Source organism: Bos mutus, chromosome 3, assembly GCF_027580195.1.
Source record: "Bos mutus isolate GX-2022 chromosome 3, NWIPB_WYAK_1.1, whole genome shotgun sequence".
NCBI lineage: Eukaryota > Metazoa > Chordata > Mammalia > Artiodactyla > Bovidae > Bos > Bos mutus.
The window spans coordinates 23,563,386-23,582,416 of record NC_091619.1 but is presented as its reverse complement, the minus strand read 5'-3'; the positions used below and the strand labels follow the sequence as shown (position 1 = coordinate 23,582,416).

General features: G+C 38.3%; 1 protein-coding gene across 5 annotated transcripts in view; it reads right to left on the bottom strand.

The window, feature by feature from the left end:
- SPAG17 (sperm associated antigen 17) overlaps positions 1 to 19,031 on the bottom strand; it is a 254,867-nt gene that overhangs the window by 139,673 nt on the left and 96,163 nt on the right. For all 5 annotated transcript variants that reach the window (XR_011463620.1, XM_070367411.1, XM_070367415.1 and 2 more), the window contains 4 exons: positions 13,486 to 13,713; positions 13,199 to 13,390; positions 4,390 to 4,451; positions 3,717 to 3,830 (listed from right to left, as the gene is read on the bottom strand). Coding sequence is in view for 4 of the 5 variants with exons in the window: in XM_070367411.1 (XP_070223512.1) it covers positions 3,717 to 3,830; positions 4,390 to 4,451; positions 13,199 to 13,390; positions 13,486 to 13,713 (596 nt within the window). In the remaining variant the exon portion in view is untranslated. The remainder of the gene's footprint in view (positions 1 to 3,716; positions 3,831 to 4,389; positions 4,452 to 13,198; positions 13,391 to 13,485; positions 13,714 to 19,031) is intronic.

The following is a 19,031-nucleotide window of genomic DNA, read 5'->3' as shown; positions in this document are numbered from 1 at the left end:
TTCCCCATCTATTTGCCATGAAGTGATGGGACCAGATGCCATAATCTTAGTTTTCTGAATGTTGAGTTTTAAGCCAACTTTTTCATTCTTTTCTTCCACTTTCATCAAATGGTTCTTTAGTTCTTCTGCGCTTTCTGCCATAAGTGTGGTGTCATCTACATATATGAGGTTATTGATATTTCCCCTGGCAGTCTTGATTCCAGCTTGTGCTTCCTACAGCCTGGCATTTTGCATGATGTATTCTGCATATAAGTTAAATAAACAGGGTGACAATATTCAGCCTTGATGTACTCCTTTCCCTATTTGGAACCAGTCTGTTGTTCATATTCTGTTCTAACTGTTGCTTCTTGACCTGCATACAGATTTCTCAGGAGGCAGGTCAGGTGGTCTGGTATTCCCATCTCTTTTAAGAATTTTCCACAGCTTGTTGTGATCACACAGTCAAAGGTTTGGCATAGTCAATAAAGCAGAAGTAGATGTTTTTCTGGAACTGTGTCACTTTTTCTGTGATCCAATGGATGTTGGCAATTAGATCTCTGGTTCCTCTGCCTTTTCTAAATCCAGCTTGAACATCTGGAACTTCACGGTTCACGTACTGATGAAGCCTGGCTTGGAGAATTTTGAGGATCATTTTGCTAGCGTGTGAGATGAGTGTAATTGTGCACTAGTTTGAGCATTCTTTGGCACAGCCTTCCTTTGGGATTGGAATGAAAACCGACCTTTTCCAATCCTGTGGCCACTGGTGAGTTTTCCAAATATGCTGACAAATTGAGTGCGGCACTTTCACAACATCATCTTTTAGGATTTGAAATAGCTCAACTGGAATTCCATCACCTCCACTAGCTTTGTTCATAGTGATGCTTCCTAAGGCTCACTTGACTTCCTTTGCATTCTAGGATGTCTGGCTCTAGATGAGTGATCACGCCATCGTGATTATCTGGGTAATGAAGATTTTTTTGTATAGTTCTTCTGTGTATTCTTGCCACCTCTTCTTAATATCTTCTGCTTCTGTTAGGTCCATACCATTTCTGTCCTTTATTGTGCCCATCTTTGAATGAAATGCTACCTTGGTATCTCTAATTTTCTTGAAGAGATCTCTAGTCTTTCCCATTCTGTTATTTTCCTCTATTTCTTTACACTGATCACTGAGGAAGGCTTTCTTATCTCTCCTTGCTATTCTTTGGAACTCTGCATTCAAATGGGTATATCTTTCCTTTCCTCCTTTGCATTTCTTTTTCTCAGGGATGGCCTTGATCACATCCTCCTGTACAATGTCACCAACCTCCATTCATAGTTCTTCAGGCACTCTGTGTATCAGATTTAATGCCTTGAATCTAGTTGTCACTTCCACTGTATAATTGTAAGGGATTTGATTTAGGTCATAACTGAATGGTCTAGTGGTTTTCCCTATTTGCCTCAATTTAAGTCTGAATTTGGCAATAAGGAGTTCATGATCTGAGCCACAGTCAGCTCCCAGTCTTGTTTTTGCTGACTGTATAGAGCTTCTCCATCTTTGGTTGCAAAGAATATAATCAATCTGATTTTGGTGTTGACCATCTGGTGATGTACATGTGTAGAGTCTTCTCTTGTGTTGTTGGAAGAGGGTGTTTCCTGTGACCAGTGCGTTCTTTTGGCAAAACTCTATTAGCCTTTGCCCTGCTTCACTCTGTATTCCAAAGCCAAATTTACCTGTTATTCCAGGTGTTTCTTGACTTCCTACTTTTACATTCCAGTCCCTTATAATGAAAACATATTTTATTGGGTGTTAGTTCAAGAAGGTCTTGTAGAACTTCATAGAACCATTCAACTTCAGCTTCTTCAGCGTTACTGGTCAGGGCATAGAGTTGGAGTACTGTGATATTGAATGGTTTGCTTTGGAAATGAAGAGAGATCATTCTGTCATTTTTGAGATTGCATCCAAGTACTGCATTTTGGACTCTTTTGTTGACTATGATGACTACGCCATTCCTTCTAAGGGATTCTTGCCCACAGTAGTAGATAGAAGGGTTAGCTGACTTAAATTCACCCATTCCAGTCCATATTGGTTCGCTGATTCCTAAAATGTCGATGTTCACTCTTGCCATCTCCTATTTGACCACTTCCAATTTGCCTTGATTCATGTACCTAACATTCCAGGTTCCTATGCAATATTGCTCTTTATAGCATTGGACCTTGCTTCTATCAGCAGTCACATCCACAAGTGGGTGTTGTTTTTGCTTTGGCTCCATCCCTTCATTCTTTCTGGAGTTATTTCTCCACTGATCACCAGTAGCATATTGGGCACCTACCGACCTGGGGAATCCATCTTTCAGTGTCCTATCTTTTTGCTTTTTCATACTGTTTCAGCTGTGAATAGCACTTATATAATTGAAATACGATAAATCTTGAAATCTAATAAAAATTATGATATGGCTAAAAGTTTCAGAGAATGACAAGGTTTGAGTTTATGAGTGTGTATATGGATGTATAGGAGTAATGAGTGAGTATATGTGCATGTCTCAGTGTGTGTTATATGGGGTTGGGCAAGCTGTTTTTTCAAGAGGGAGTCAGTTGATGATGGTAACTAAATATCTTGTTATTTAGAGATAACTGAGTTAAGTAGCAAAAGAAACAGGTAAATACGTTGAAGATTTTTACCTCTGGGAATTGTGTCATGGCATGGGAGTGTGCATGCTCAGTCATGTCTGACTCTTTGTGACTCCACTGACTAACCTGCCAGGCTTCTCTGTCCATGGAATTCTCCAGGCAAGAATACTAGAGTAGGTTATCATTTCTTTCCTCCAGGGGATCTTCCTGACCCAGGGATTTGGCTCCTGCATTGGCAGGCAAATTCGTTACCACTGAACCACCTGGAAAGTTCCATGGGCATGGGAGGGAACTGGTATTTTTCACAAGACTCTTTACACAATGTTTTGGCTTTAAAAAATAAGTGGATGTAAAATTTTAATTTAAATTTTAAATTAAATTAAATTTAATTTAAATTAAAAGGATAAAAGAAAAAAGAGTAAAAGTTTTTGTGTAAAATGTAAAATTGACAAAAAGAGCTTGCCTTAGTATTACTCATTATTTTGCGTAGTGGTTAAGAGCACAAGTTCTGGGTCTGATTTCTTGGGTTTGTTTGGATCTTGCTTCTCTCACTCATCAACCAGTGAGACCCTTTCCAGTGTGACCTTGGACAAAAGTTACTAGTCGTTAAGGTGCCTCAGTTTTCTACTATTTAAATAGTTTCTACTTCATAAGATTACTGAAGAGATTAAATAACCTAGTAATACATTGACTAGCAGCAGCAGCATATGGTAAGTGCTCAATAAATGTTAGCCATCACAGTTTACATTGAATTGTTAATTGCATCAGAAAATATTTAGAAATGTGAAAACTGAAGAGAGCTAACAGGCAATATGGGGAAATATAAGGTTGCTTCCCAATAACATCTTACTTTTATTACTATGTTTTTTTTTTTAAACATGTGCAGCAGTCATGCACATATCTTCTTTCTTTTCTTAAGAGACTTCATTAAAAAAACATCCTTTAAGAAAGTATATTTTAAACTATTTTGGGCATGCATAGCACACAGTCTGGGAATAAACTCACTTTATAGCTGAAGTAAATGGGAATATTGATCTGAAATAGATCTGAGAGTGACCTAGAAGTGAACTGTTCTAAATCACACTGAGCCTCCCCAGACCAATCTGATGAGACTCATAGCCCATTAATACCTGAAGCAGAACTTTTGGTTTAAAATGTTCAGTAAAACTCCAGTCCATTAGATTGCGTTGCTGGGTTTTCTTTATGTCCTCTAACTCGGCTTCTACAGTCATCTTCTTTGGTTTCTTAAAAAAAAAATCAGAGGAATACAATTTCAGCTTTAATTTGTTTAAGTCCAAATGAAGCCCTCTTGGACTCCATCAACTAACCAGCATGCACTCCATCTAATTGGGGGAAATCTGCATATGTATAAATCCATATGGCAACATTTTAAGAGAACTGCTGCCAGAAAAAGTATGCCTTTGACTTTTTTTTTTTATGGGCAACATAATCTAAATATTTTTATTGTTAGGTTATACTCTTCTGAGTCCTGTTAGCAATTATAGGCAGGTTTTCTGAACTCACTTCAAGACAGCATTAGTTCTACATAGCTGTATGGTCAGCAGGTGTTCGTGACGTTGCCAAGCCACACTGTCTAGAGAGAAGCATGGAGCCTGGAAGTTTTGCTTGAGCGGCTGGTGAAATTAACTCCTTTCTCTCCAGTTGGAACTGAGCTGGGGAGGCGGGGTGTCTGAATAAACCCTTCTCCTCTAGTACCAGCCCCTTCCTGCTAAGTTTCTTTTTTTAGTTACGGTTTTCTCAGATCTTACTGGCATCTACACTTTCAGGGCAATAATTCCCTACCTTTTCAAGAAGATCAGCATTTGTGACCGCTTCATCTTTGATCTCATTGTTCATGGTCTGCTCTGTAAATCAAAGACATCAACATCCAGTTGTGTTTGGGCTTTGTTCTCTCTTTGGTCAATGCTGTGCCTTTTTGTTGCCATGTGATCTATGTTTCTGTGCTGAAAAGGTAATTCCTGAAAGGCATGTTTCATGCCTCCAAAAAGGTGTTTTTGTCAATAATTCTAAATTAGTGTCTACCTAGAAAAGTTATACTAAGTCCTTTGAAAAGAACCCAGCTCCCTATATAATACATTCCTAAATCATATATTAGATATTCTGCCTTCAGACTGTATGGCTCGCTTCTGACAATGTACTTTCATCTTACAAGCTGCAAATATTTACTGATTAAACTATGTCAGCTGCTCCCCACACAGTTGTCTGTTATGATGCTGGTACTATCACAAAGCCTGTTCAAACTTGTATCTTGTGAGTGACAGACTAGGACAGGGGCAGGGATGTATGGAAAGAAGAACCCCCTGACAAAAGCACCTCCTACTAGAAGAAGCAATACCACACTCTATCCTGTTAAGCTCTTCCCCCATTCATTAACAATGTATTAATTTAAAACCCATTTAATGGGCATCTTCAGATTTACAGAATTTTTAAAAGTTAGTTAAATGAATAAAATGAATAGGGAGCTGGGTTCCACGGGGCCCCTTATCATGGACACACTAGCTCTCGCTGTGACCAAAGAGTATACTTATATGATAACTGGGACTGTGATAACCTCCTTGAGTACTAAGCACACAGCCATAAATGGAGAGGGAAGAAACAGACTGATGGTGTTGATTTCTGAATCATCCTGTTTCAGTAAATCTTAAAGTTAACAAATGTGTTATGTAGAGGAATTCCATGGTATATGAGTTTCACATGGATAAATAGACACTTTACTGTGAAAGTTTCAGAATTTGTAATATGCTCTTGTGACTGTGAATCTCTAAGAAAGAAAGAAATCAAGGACATAGCATATTCCAAATCTGATCAAAGTAATAAAGTTGAGGGGGGGCGGCACATTAAATCTTGTAACATATCTGTCTTACTGCTCAAAGACAGCCAGTCTGACTTTTTATCACCCTCTGAATAATAGCAGATTAATCCCGAGGAAGTCATATAAAAATGGCTCCAGCTTGACTCTCCAGCCACACCTCCTTCTACTCTCCCTGGCTCATTCCACTCCAGACTCACTGGCTTGCTTGTTGTATCTTGAAGTTTTTGAACTTGATTTTCTCTCTGTCTAGCATGCTTTGCTTTTAGAGAGTCATCTGTTTCAAACCCTTCATTCATATTGCTGTTCAACTGTCACCTCCTCAAGAGTCTTCTGCTTCTTATCCTGCTTGATTTTTTATCACGGCATTTATCCATGCCTAATAATATTTGTCTGTCTCTCCATCTCAAATGTGAATTCCTGGAGAATAAGAACTTCTATTTTCCCTAACCTTACTCTTTGCACGCAACACATGGTAGGAAATCGGTAAATACATATATATATTTTTTTGATTGAATGAGAGAAATCTACATCATGTATTAAAACTGGAAATAAATATTGAGCCAAATAGAGAGTGCAGAAATGTGGAAGAAATCCTACAACAAAAGCTTATTTGTGGGGTAAGCATAAGCTCAGCTGGTAAAGAATCTGCCTGCAATGTGGGAGACCTGGGTTAGATCCCTGGGTTGGGAAGATCCCCTGGAGAAGGGAAAGGCGACCCACTCCAGTATTCTGGCCTGGAGAATTCCATGGACAGTCCATGGATTCGCGAAGAGTCAGACACGACTGAGCAACTTTCACTTTCACAAGATCTAAATTTTCATTGTGTGGCAAAGAGAACCACATCTGGGCTTCTAGAGGGACTAGCTAATCACATCTAAGCAAGATAGGCCAAATGTTTTACTTGTCTTTAGGAGCATAGCTACTTATATTTTTGCTACTAGTTCCATCTCACCTTGGGCTGGTGAGGGTAACAGCATGAATGTTCCATTTTGATTTAAAGAAAACTATAAATTCAATTCAGTTTAATATTTATATAACACAGACACTCAAGAGAAAACTCAGGCCAACTATAACTCTAAATAGACCATTATGTCCCATGTGTCCTTGAAGCAATTGATATGCAATCTGTGGAATAAAAATTATTCTATTCTATGGGCTGCCAGATTTCCGGGAGACTTGATATTCCCTCCTGTGTCTAAGGATCCAATAGAAAAAAAAGTCTCCAGTTTAGAAAATATGTTTTAAAAAACTGTGCATCAGATATTTTGTCAAAGGGAAGAACATTCTAAGACTAATCTGAACTCTATTTAATAGTAGAGTAAAAGTCATTCTTTTTCTTTCTTCCTGATTTCTTCCTTCAACCACATAATCCTTTGACAGTGTGATTCAGTAGTTTTTGACACATCTGGAAATGGATTCATTCTCATCTCTTTGAAAAACAGCTTTCCTAATCTGTTTTACTTTAGAGATAACAAGATCCCTCTGCAAAGCAGTTACTTTATTAAAAAAACACTCAACAAGCATAAAGGGCACATCTAAACCTATAGCCTCATGGTTATCAACTCTCAGGTTTTTCATAAATATCCAATAGGCCCCGTCAAGTTCAAAACCAGTCTCAGATGGAAATCTACTGTTTGGTTGAGAAAAGCACAAGTATTTAGCCCTTCAAGTCCAGGAACAGGCTTTTCTATGTATTTGATGCTAAGATGGTTGTGCAGGAAATACATGAACAATTTCTGCTTTGTTTAGAGATTTAAAGTGGCTGCTTCAGAAATGTGACTCAGTTAGGGGAAAAATGCAAAGACAAACAAAAGATTAGCAACAACAAAAATTTCCCTTACATGTTAATAGCCTCAGTGAGGCACCAAGGTTCATCTACCCATCTCCATCCAAATGTAACAATTCCTTGACAGAGGCCAGCCTACATCAGGTAGAATCCCTCACAGGCCATGGGTTCAGCTCTCAAGATTGCTTGGCCACTAGGATACACCATCCATTATAGCATTTTTAGCCATGATGATTTAGGGAATTGCTATAAACATTTACTTTGCACCAGGACTCAGAACACAAATTTATGTGGTTTGACCACCAGGTGGCAAAAGTTGCCTAAGGAAAGCTATGTACCAACTGCTCTTTAAAAAAAAAAAAAAAAAAAAAGGCAAAATAAAACAAACAAACAAAAAACCCCTCAGGCCTTATCTCTCTCCTGGCTTATTCTGGCTCTATATTAACTCAAAATGACTTCTTTGTCATACATTTATATTCCAATAGGACTCACTAATGCCATAATATCTCAAGTTAATTTTTTGCGAGTAAGGCTAATAGGTAAGGGTATATAGAACAGGGAGATAGAGAACCAACCCTAAAGGTAAGGCACCTGCCCTGAAGGTAAGCAACCAGCCCTAGGAAGTCCCAAAGGCAACAAAATTGGGTATGTATAACGATGAAGAAGAGAATATGAATATGGTTAAACCATCAGATGCATCCCAAGGCATTTCTTAGAACTGAGGAAGCCACAAGACACAGTGGAGGAAGCACTGCTTTGGATCCCTCTTTGGAATCCTGACTTCCTGCTCGTATGTGGTTGAACAAGTTACTTAACCCCTCTGAGTCGTTGTTTCCTCATCTTCAGGATTAGGCTATGCTCATACTCACTTAACATCTATTCTTTTATAGCAGTGACCATTTTTTAGAATTTTGAAATAATACAGAAAAGTACAAAGAACTTAAATGCTTGCTATAATGAATAATGATAAAGAAAAGTCCTAGCACTTCAGACAACTTACTCATGTTATTTCACAATCACATTTCTTTATTAAACCTTCATATAATTTCTGACTTTTTTTTTGGATTGTTCTGGGTTTTTTTACACACAATTTACAAATAATAACAGTTTTGCTTCTTTTCAACATTTATAGCTTTATCTCTTTTTCTTACCTTACTGAGTTGGCTAGCATCTCCAAAGTGATCCTAAATAGGAGAGTTTACAGTGGATAACCTTCTGATCAAGGGAAACCTTTCAACTTTTCATCTTGATAGATAATGTTTCTTATAGTAAGTTTTAAAACACACTTTATAAGGTAGAGAAGTTTTTTCTCCATTGCTAGTTTGTTTTTCATAAATTGCTATATTTTTTCTCCATCCACTGAGATTACATTTTTCTTAGTGTGTTCACTGATAAATTATATTGATTTTACAATGTATGCATTTCCTTCTTACAAAAACTTGTCTTGACTATTATGATTTTGTATATTGCTAGATCAGTTTGCTTATGTTTTATTCAGGATTTTGGCATATATGTTCATGAATAACTGAGTTTTAATTTTTGTTGTTGTTGTTGTACTATCCTTGACAGTTTTATTATAAGGCTGATGCTAGTTTCATAAAATGAGAAGAGAATAATCCTTCTATATTTCCTGGAATTAATTTTTGCTAAGATTGGAACTATATTTTGAGTGTTTAGAACTATTATTTTTTGAGTGTTTAATATCACTAGTCAATGAGATTATTTGAATTTGGCATGTCTTCTTTGGGGAGTTTTTAAATTGACTTAATTTATTTAAATAATTATAAGATACTCAGGTTTTATATTTCTTCTTGAGTGAATACTTTTCTAGTAATTTACTCATTTCATTTTTCAGTTCAGTTCAGTCGTTTAGTCATGTCCGACTCTTTGCAACCCCATGAATCGCAGCACGCCAGGCCTCCCTGTCCATCACCAACTCCTGGAGTTCACTCAAACTCACGTCCATTGAGTTGGTGATGCCATCCAGCCATCTCATCCTCTGTCATCCCCTTTTCCTCCTGCCCCCATCCCTCCCAGCATCAGAATCTTTTCCAATGAGTCAACTCTTCGCATGAGGTGGCCAATGTACTGGAGTTTCAGCTTTAGCATCATTCCTTCCAAAGAAAACCCAGGACTGATCTCCTTTAAAATGGACTGGTTGGATCTCCTTCCAGTCCAAGGGACTCTCAAGAGTCTTCTCCAACACCACAGTTCAAAAGCATCAATTCTTCAGCACTCAGCTTTCTTCACAGTCCAACTCTCACATCCATACATGACCACAGGAAAAATCATAGCCTTGACTAGACGGACCTTTGTTGGCAAAGTAATGTCTCTGCTTTTGAATATGCTATCTAGGTTGGTCATAACTTTCCTTCCAAGGAGTAAGCGTCTTTTAATTTCATGGCTGCAGTCACCATCTGCTGTGATTTTGGAGCTCCCCAAAATACAGTCTGACACTGTTTCCACTATTTCCCCATCTATTTCCCATGAAGTGATGGGACCAGATGCCATGATCTTTGTTTTCTGAATGTTGAGCTTTAAGCCAACCTTTTCACTCCTCTCTTTCACTTTCATCAACAGGCTTTTTAGTTCCTCTTCACTTTCTGCCATAAGGGTGGTGTCATCTGCATATCTGAGGTTGATATTTCTCCTGGCAATCTTGATTCCAGCTTGTGCTTCTTCCAGCCCAGTGTTTCTCATGATGTACTCTGCATAGAAGTTAAATAAGCAGGGTGACAATATACAGCCTTGACGTACTCCTTTTCCTATTTGGAACCAGTCTGTGGTTCCATGTCCAGTTCTAACTGTTGCTTCCTGACCTGCATATAGGTTTCTTAAGAGGCAGGTCAGGTGGTCTGGTATTCCCATCTCTTTCAGAATTTTCCACAGTTTATTGTGATCCACAGTCAAAGGTTTTGGCACAGTCAATAAAGCAGAAATAGATGTTTTTCTGAACTCTCTTGCTTTTTTGATGATCCAGTGGATGTTGGCAATTTGACCTCTGGTTCCTCTGCCTTTTCTAAAACCAGCTTGAACATCTGGAAGTTCACAGTTCACGTACTGCTGAAGCCTGGCTTGGAGAATTTTGAGCATTACTTTACTAGCGTGTGAGATGAGTGCAATTGTGCAGTAGTTTGAGCATTCTTTGGCATTGCCTTTCTTTGGGATTGGAATGAAAACTGACCTTTTCCAGTCCTGTGGCCACTGCTGAGTTTTCCAAATTTGCTGGCATATTGAGTGCAGCACTTTCATAGCATCATCTTTGGACATACTCAAATAAAGTTGCAGATTCTTTACCAACTGATCTATCAGGGAAGCCCCTTATATCCTTTTACTCTTTTAAATTTCTATAGCACCAAAGGGAAATCTGATTCTTTATTTCCCCAATGATTTTTATTTCTGAAACAATTTTATTTCTAATACAGTAATTCATGTTTCTTTTTGTGATCAGTCATTTACTAAAAAATTTTCAATTTTAAAAATCTTTCAAAGGGCCAAAATTTTCATTTTATTTGTTCTTCCTATTGCATCTATATTTTCCATAATTTCTTTGTGGTTCAAGAACATACTCTGTAGTTTTGATCTGTGAAAATTTATTTTATGATGTAGTATACAGTTAAGGTTTTTAATATAAACATATGTACTTATGATCTCTAAGAAGCTACAGTATTAAGGAGGCTTTAATATAGGCATATGAATAACCATTATAAGTAGTAGGAAATCCCTGGGAGCTCAGCTGGTGAAGAATCCTCCTGCAATGCAGGCGACCCCAGTTGCATTCCTGGTTTGGGAAGATCTCCTGGAGAAGGGATAGGCTACCCACTCCAGTATTCTTGGGCTTTTCTGGTGGCTCAAATGGTAAAGAATCAGCCTTCAATGTGGGAGACCTGGGTTCGACCCCTAGGTTGGGAAGATCCCCTGGAGGGAGGCACAGCAACCTACTCTCGTATTCTTGCCTGGAGAATCCTCATGGACAGAGGAGCCTGGTGGGCTACAGTCCATGGGGTTGCAAAGAGTCAGACATGACTGAATGACTAAGCAAAGCACAGCACAGCACAGCAGAGTAGGAAATAACTGATGCTATAAAGGAAGCATATATTAGTTATGAGCATGGGAATGGTAAGAAAGGCAGTTCCAGATAAATACATCTAACAAAGCTTCATGGGTATGTCATGTGAACCTCAGTATAATCAAAAAGACAACTGTAGTGGGAGGTTATTGTGGGGAAAAGTTAGAGATAGAAAAGAGCAGGCTGCCTAGAGGAAATAGGGTCTAATTATATTGACTACAGCATGTGATAAGAGAACAAAAGTGAAAAAGTGGAAAGGGTTTGGGAAAATAATTTGGTACTGCTGAAGAAGTGTATAAAGCAAGCCAAGAAGTTGGGTTCTATTTGTAGGTAGTAGGAAGCCACTGATAGCTGAATGGTAAAGAATCTGCCTACCAATGCAGGAGACACAGTTTTGATCCCTGGATTGGGAAGATCCCTTGGACAAGTAAATGGTAACCCACTCCTGGAACACACTCCAGTATTCTTGCCTAAGAAATCCCATGGACAGAGAGGAGCCTGGCCAGACTACAGTCCATGGGGTCGCAAAAAGAGTCAGACTTGACTTAGCAACAACAACGAGGGAGTCATTGAAGGTTATAAGCAGGGTAATAGCAGAACCATATTTTAAGTAAGTAATCTGAGAGCTGTGTGTAAAACAGCTCAATAAAAATTTAGCCTGATATTCTTCTATGCTTATATATCTCTTAATGTCACAATATTTATTATGATTTATTCTACAATGAGAATAATTACCTGAGCAGGAGAGTGTTCAGGTAAACTGATGTTCATCGAGTATTGATTTTGTACCAAGCTCTGTACTACACAGTTCATTGCTATTGGGGGTGATTTTGGATAATTTTTTTTGCATATAATCACAATAACCCTATGAAACACTAATGATAAAAGTTTTAATTCTGGTCACTGTATTATATTTACAAAGGTAGTACGAGTCACTTAAGAGGCCTTATGATACATTGAAAAACAAGGGTTGAAATAATGAGGACTTACTCTACAGATAATAAATGCGAGAGAGGGTGTGGAGAAAAGAGAACCTTCCTAAACTATCGATGAGAATGGAAATTGGTAAATAAACCCACTATGGAGAATAGTATGGAGGTTCCTTATAAAACTAAGAATAGTTACCATATGATCCAGCAATCCCACTCCTAGGCATACTATCTAGGCAAAACTATAATTCAAGAGATGCATCATCCCTATGTTCATAGCAGCACTGTTCACAATAGCCAAGACATGGAAGCAACCTAAATGTCCATCAGCAGATAAATGGATAAACAAAACACACATATATGCATATATATAATATACACAATGGAATATTACTCAACCATAAAAAGTATGAAATAATGTCATTTGCAGTAACATTGATGAACCTAGATTATCACATTAAGTGAAATAAGTCAGACAGAGAAAAACAAATATATAATGTAACTTATATGTGGAATCCAAAAAATGATGCAGATGAATTTATTTACAAAATAGAAATAGATTTCCAATATAGAAAAAAAAACTTGGGGAGAGGAGGATAAATTCAGAGTTTGGGATCAACAGATACACACTACCACATATAAAACAGATAAATGACAAGGACCTACTATATAGCACAGGGAACAATATTCAGTGTCTTGTAATAACCTATAATGCAAAAAAATATGAAAAAAATATATGACTGAATCAATCTGCTGTATAATAAAAGCACTGTAAATCAATTCTACTTCAATAAATTTTTTTTAAATGAGTAGTTACTGAATAACACTCAGTAACAAAGTTTAATTAATAAAACAATATGAACCAGTTTTTCAACTGAAATAGGGAGGCATTTAAATACTGTATCTTGAATGTTTTTGGTTTATACATTCTATATCAGTATCTATACACACACACACACACACACACACACACACACACACACATATTTGCTCACCCAGAGTCTCAGGTTGGAGCTGAGACTTCAAGTTTCTCTCCTGCTCTGTTGGTTCTCTATTATCAGAGTCTAAGGATTTCTTGTTACTACCAGGCTGACGACAATCTGATGGTTCTTTGTTGAGCGCATCATCTGGCATAGGTGTTGACCAATTCTGATTCAGAAATAAAATTCTGTCTTTGGCTCCATCATCTAGGCAGAGTAAAGAGGATCCGTAAGATATAATACTAGACAAATCAACAATCATACAATGCAAGAATGCCTTTTGCTCCCTCCAGGCAGTGTACCTGTTTGCTGTTTGGCTTCTTGGGTATTCATTTTCATGATGTATTGTTGCCTTATCTGTTTAGCAAATCTGGCAGGGTTGTCCCATGGTATGTTGAACATCTCAGAATCTGTCCCATACATCATCTTAGAATGCTTTAGATTCCCATCTTCATCAACCTCAGAGAGTTTCAGGCTCTCAAATGTAAACACTTTGAAGGCTCGTTCTACTTCATTCCAGCTCAAGACTTCTGTAAGAAAGCAGACCCGTGCTTTTAGAAATGCTCTTTATTACCATACAGTACAGGGGCAATGGGGTGGGGTGGTCAGTCCACCAGAAAGACAAGAGTCACGCCAGAATGCGTGTTGACCTGACTTTACACATGGGCACCCCAATTCTGCAACAAATATTACAGGCAACTAATAAGAAACTTATACAATTAAGATGTATCAAGATGATGCCCACAAACTGCTTCATAGATGAATGAACATGAGGTGTCCAGATTGATTCACACTGACTTTCCAGAGTATTGGCTGAATATGTTTAAAACTTGTCATTTTTTTCATAGAGAATAGACTTGTGGTTGCCAAAGGGGAGAAAGATGAGGGAAAGATAGTTTGGGAGTTTGGGGTTAGTAGATGCAAACTATTACATATAGAATGGGTAAACAAGGTCATCTTGCTTAGTACAGGAAACTGTATTCAGTACTCTGAAATGGAACAGAATGCAAAAAAGAATGTATGTATGTATATAACTGAGTCACTTTTTCTGTATAGCAGAAATTGGTACAAGATTGTAAATCAACTACACATTTATACATTAAGAAAATGTCATTTTGGCTAACAAACACATGAAAAGATGCTCAACATCACTCATTATCAGAGAAATGCAAATCAAGACCACTATGAGGTACCATTTCACACCAGTCAGAATGGCTGCGATCCAAAAGTCTACAAATAATAAATGTTGGAGAGGGTGTGGAGGAAAGGGAACCCTCTTACACTGTTGGTGGGAATGCAAACTAGTACAGCCACTATGGAGAACAGTGTGGAGATTCCTTAAGAAACTGGAAATAGAACTGCCTTATGATCCAGCAATCCCACTCCTGGGCATACACACTGAGGAAACCAGAAGGGAAAGAGACACGTGTACCCCAATGTTCATCGCAGCACTGTTTATAATAGCCAGGACATGGAAGCAACCTAGATGTCCATCAGCAGATGAATGGATAAGAAAGCAGTGGTACATATACACAATGGAGTATTACTCAGCCATTAAAAAGAATATATTTGAATCAGTTCTAATGAGGTGGATGAAACTGGAGCCTATTATACAGAGTGAAGCAAGCCAGAAGGAAAAACACCAATACAGTATACTAACGCATATATATGGAATTTAGAAAGATGATAACAATAACCCTGTGTACGAGACAGCAAAAATGACGCTGATGTATGGAACAGTCTTAGGGACTCTGTGGGAGAGGGAGAGGGTGGGAAGATTTGGGACAATGGCATTGAAACATGTAAAATATCATGTATGAAACGAGATGCCAGTCCAGGTTCAATGCACGATACTGGATGCTTGGGGCTAGTGCACTGGGATGACCCAGAGGGATGGTATGGGGAGGGAGGAGGGAGGAGGGTTCAGGATGGGGAGCACATGTATACCTGTGATGGATTCATTTTGATATTTGGCAAAACTAATACAATTATGTAAAGTTTAAAAAATAAAATAAAATTTAAAAAAAATAAATAAATTACCTTAAGGCATGGGAAAAAAAAAAAAGAAAATGTCATTTTAAGCAAAAGCATCTTTTGCTGCTGTTGTAATTTAACACAGAATTTACTCATTTGTGTCTAATATAGGCTGTTAATTTAGTAGGCTTTTCTGTTCACTCAGGCTTAGAAAAGGCATCTTTCCCCCCAATAAACTGGTATAGAACTTTTCATAATTTTATTTCAAAGGTTATCAGCCTTCAAGGGGCTATATTAATTTGGGTATTTAATATTTATAGAATTTGTATGTTCACTTGCTCATGCATTCATTTTTGTTTTCTATGTGCTAGGCTTTATGCTCTATTTTTCTTTGCCTGACATTGAAAGAAAAGATTTGGTTCAGCACTTCAAAAGTTCAAGACAGAGAGGTAGGAGGTAGTATTAACAAACAATCATGGAATTCAGTGAGGGAAAGTGAATGACAGGGACAGATCAAAGAATCAGAGGTCACCTCTCTTCTTCCCCTCCAACAGAGAAGAGTGTAGCGGGGAGGTGACTTTTGGAAAAAACCACAAGGAAATTCAGGAGAGAGACACGACAAAGGCAAAGGTGACAAAATTGAGTTTGTTCATTCATTCATTTCACAAACATTTTTTGAGCACCTACTAGTGGTCAATGACTTTAATAAAAGGACTACAGGAGCAAACATCAGTGAACTCCTAACTTTATAGAGTATCTATTTTAGCAGTTGGGAACACAGAATAAACAGGTAATTGTATACTCTATCAGAAACAACAAGAAGAGTAAAGCCAGATGAGGGGATAAGCAGTAATAATGACTGGGGAGGGACTTTATATTTTATATAAAGAAGTCAGAGCAAGGGCTTCCCAGGTAGCTCAGATGGTAGAGAATCTGCCTGCAATGCAGGAGACACAGGTGTGGTCCCTAGGTAGGGAAAAATGCCCTAGAGAAGGCAATAGTAACCCACTCCAGTATTCTTGCCTGGGAAATCCCATGGACAGAGGGGCCTCGTGGGCTATATTCTGTGGGGTCGCAAAATAGCTGGACACAACTTAGCGACTAAACAACAAATATCAGAGCAGAGTCCTGTAAAGAAGTAAAGCAAAAATAAGAAAGAAGTGGGGGAGTCATAGCACTGTCTGGGAGTAGAGTGATGGAGGCAGGGGAGGGAAATAGCTAGTGCAGAGGTGGAGGCAGGGGTGTGATGGACTTGTCCAAGGAAGCACAGTGAGGTCAGTGAGATGGAGTGGAGTAGAACAACGAGAATTTGACTGAGGATGGGCTTAAAAAGTTTAGATTTTACTTTGAGGGAAATGGGTGATCACGAGGGGTTTTGAGCCAAGAAGGAACAGGATCTGACTAACCTTTTGGAAGGGTCATTCCTGCTATTATGTGAAGGAAAGACTGTAGGTAAAAAGGGGAAAGCTTGGAGACCAACTGGAAAATTACTGAAATAGTTCAAGTGAGAGGTGGTGCTGGATTGGGCTGGGCTGGTAGCGAGAGATGTGGTGGGACTGGTTGTGGGGCATAAAAAAAGAACCAGGGATGACGCTAAGGTTTTGGTAGAAAAGAGTTGCTATTTACTGAAATAAAGAGCACTGTGAAGGAAATTAAGAATTTGGACCTATTAAGCATTAAGAAATCTGCCTGCAATGCCAGAGACCCCAGTTAGATTTGGGGGTCAGGAAGATCCTTTGGAAAAGGGATAGGCTACCCACTCTAGTATTCTTGGGCTTCTCTTGTGGCTCAGCTGGTAAAGAATCCATCTGCAATGTGGGAGGCCTGGGTTCAATCCCCGGGTTGGGAAGATCCCCTGGAGAAGGGAAAGGCTACCCACTCCAGTATTCTGGCCTGGAGAATTCCATGGACTGTATAGTACATGGGGTCGCAAAGAGTTGGACACGACTGAGCAACTTTCACTTAAACATGAAGAAGGATCAAAGAGGAAGGAGAGGTGGAGGAACAAGGCTTCAGGACGGGACATACGAGCAGGATGTATATATGGGCAGTTTCGGCGATGGCAACAAAAATAAGAATCTTGTGTACTTTACAATGTGGGGAATACAGCCAATATTTTATAATAAATATAACTGGAGTGTGACCTTTGAAAAATTGTATAAAAAAGAATATTTGTTACACATTTTCCCCATAAAAGACAAAAGCAAATGTTAGCATACTAATCATCCTCTTCTTATCCTTGGTTTCCTTTTCTTTTTAAACTTAAATTATCTAGGAGGCTGTTCCATATCATGATAGAGATAGCCCTCCAGGTTGTTAAGATACATGATCTTGTACCACACAGGTGTCTGATATTTTAATGAGAGATTTTGATGGGATGGTTTGTTTCTAATATTTTGCTACTGTGAAAAATGATTTAATACATGTACTTTTTAATATTAAAAAAAAAAAAAAGAATCCTGTGCTGTGTGTAGAAGCAAGGTAGAGAGAGAATGAGATCATAGCACAAGGCAGAAGGAGAAGAGGAAAGGTCAGATGCTCTCAGGACACCAGGAAGAGGATGATTATGGAAATAGATGACACACCCAGGCCCACTAGGCAACACCCATTTCCATGAGGTGACAGCAAGACCGTATTAAAAATTTTCTTTTTTTTTCAGTCTCTTCAGTAAGTGGTGCTGGGAAAACCGGACAGCTAATGTGTAAAAGAATAAAATTAGAACACTTCCTAATACTATACACAAAAATAAACTCAAAATGGGTTAAATACCTAAATTATAGACCAGAAACTATAAAACTCTTAAAGGAAAACATAGGCAGAATACTCTTTGACATAAACGGCAGCAAGATCCTCTATGACACACCTCCTAGAGTAATGGAAATAAAGACAGAATAAACAAATGGGACCTAATTAAACTTAAAAGCTTTTTTTTTTTTCTCTTAAATGTTTTAGTATATAGATACATAAGGACATTAATAACTTCTAAGCGTGGCCCAATATTAGCTCATCTTGGTAAACTATATTTATAAAGTATGGCAAAGCCCTATCTTTCCATCTTCCTAGAAAGAACAATTTCTAATTCAAACAACACTTATTGGTCTCTAATAAAGAGATTTTGCTTATAATAAAAAGCTTTTGCACAGCAAAGAAAACCATAAACAAGATGAGATGACAACCCTCAGAATGGGAGAAAATAATCGCAAACAAAGCAACTGACAAAGCATTAATCTCCAAAATACACAAGCAATTCATGTAGTTCAGTATTAGAAAAGCAAACAACCCAATCAAAGAACTGAGCAGAAGGCTTAAGCAGACATTTCTCCAAAGAAGACATACAGATTCATAAATACATGAAAAAATGCTCAATAGCACTCATTATTAGCAAAATGCAAATCAAAAGTACAATGAGGTATCACCTCACACTGGTCAGAATGTGCTGCTGTGTAGTTGCTAAATCATGTCCAACTCTTTCTGCAACCCCACGGACCGTAGCCCACCAGGCTCCTCTGTCCCTGGGATTTCCCAGGCAAAGATAGACATTTCTTTCTCCAGGGGATCTTCCTGACCCAAGGATCAAACCCGCATTTCTTGCATTGGCAGGCAGGTTCTTTACCACTGAGACATTGCCTCACACTGGTCAGAATGGCCCACATCAAAAAATCTACAAACAATTAATGTTGGACGGGATGTGGAGAAAAGGGAACCTCTCTTGCAGAGTTTGTGGGAATATAAATTGATACAGCCACTATGGAGAACAGTATGGAGATTTCTTAAACTAGGAATAAAACTACCATTATGACCCAGTAATCTCACTACTGGGCATATACTCTGAAGAAACCGTAATTCAAAAAAACACAGTCTACAAGCAATAAAT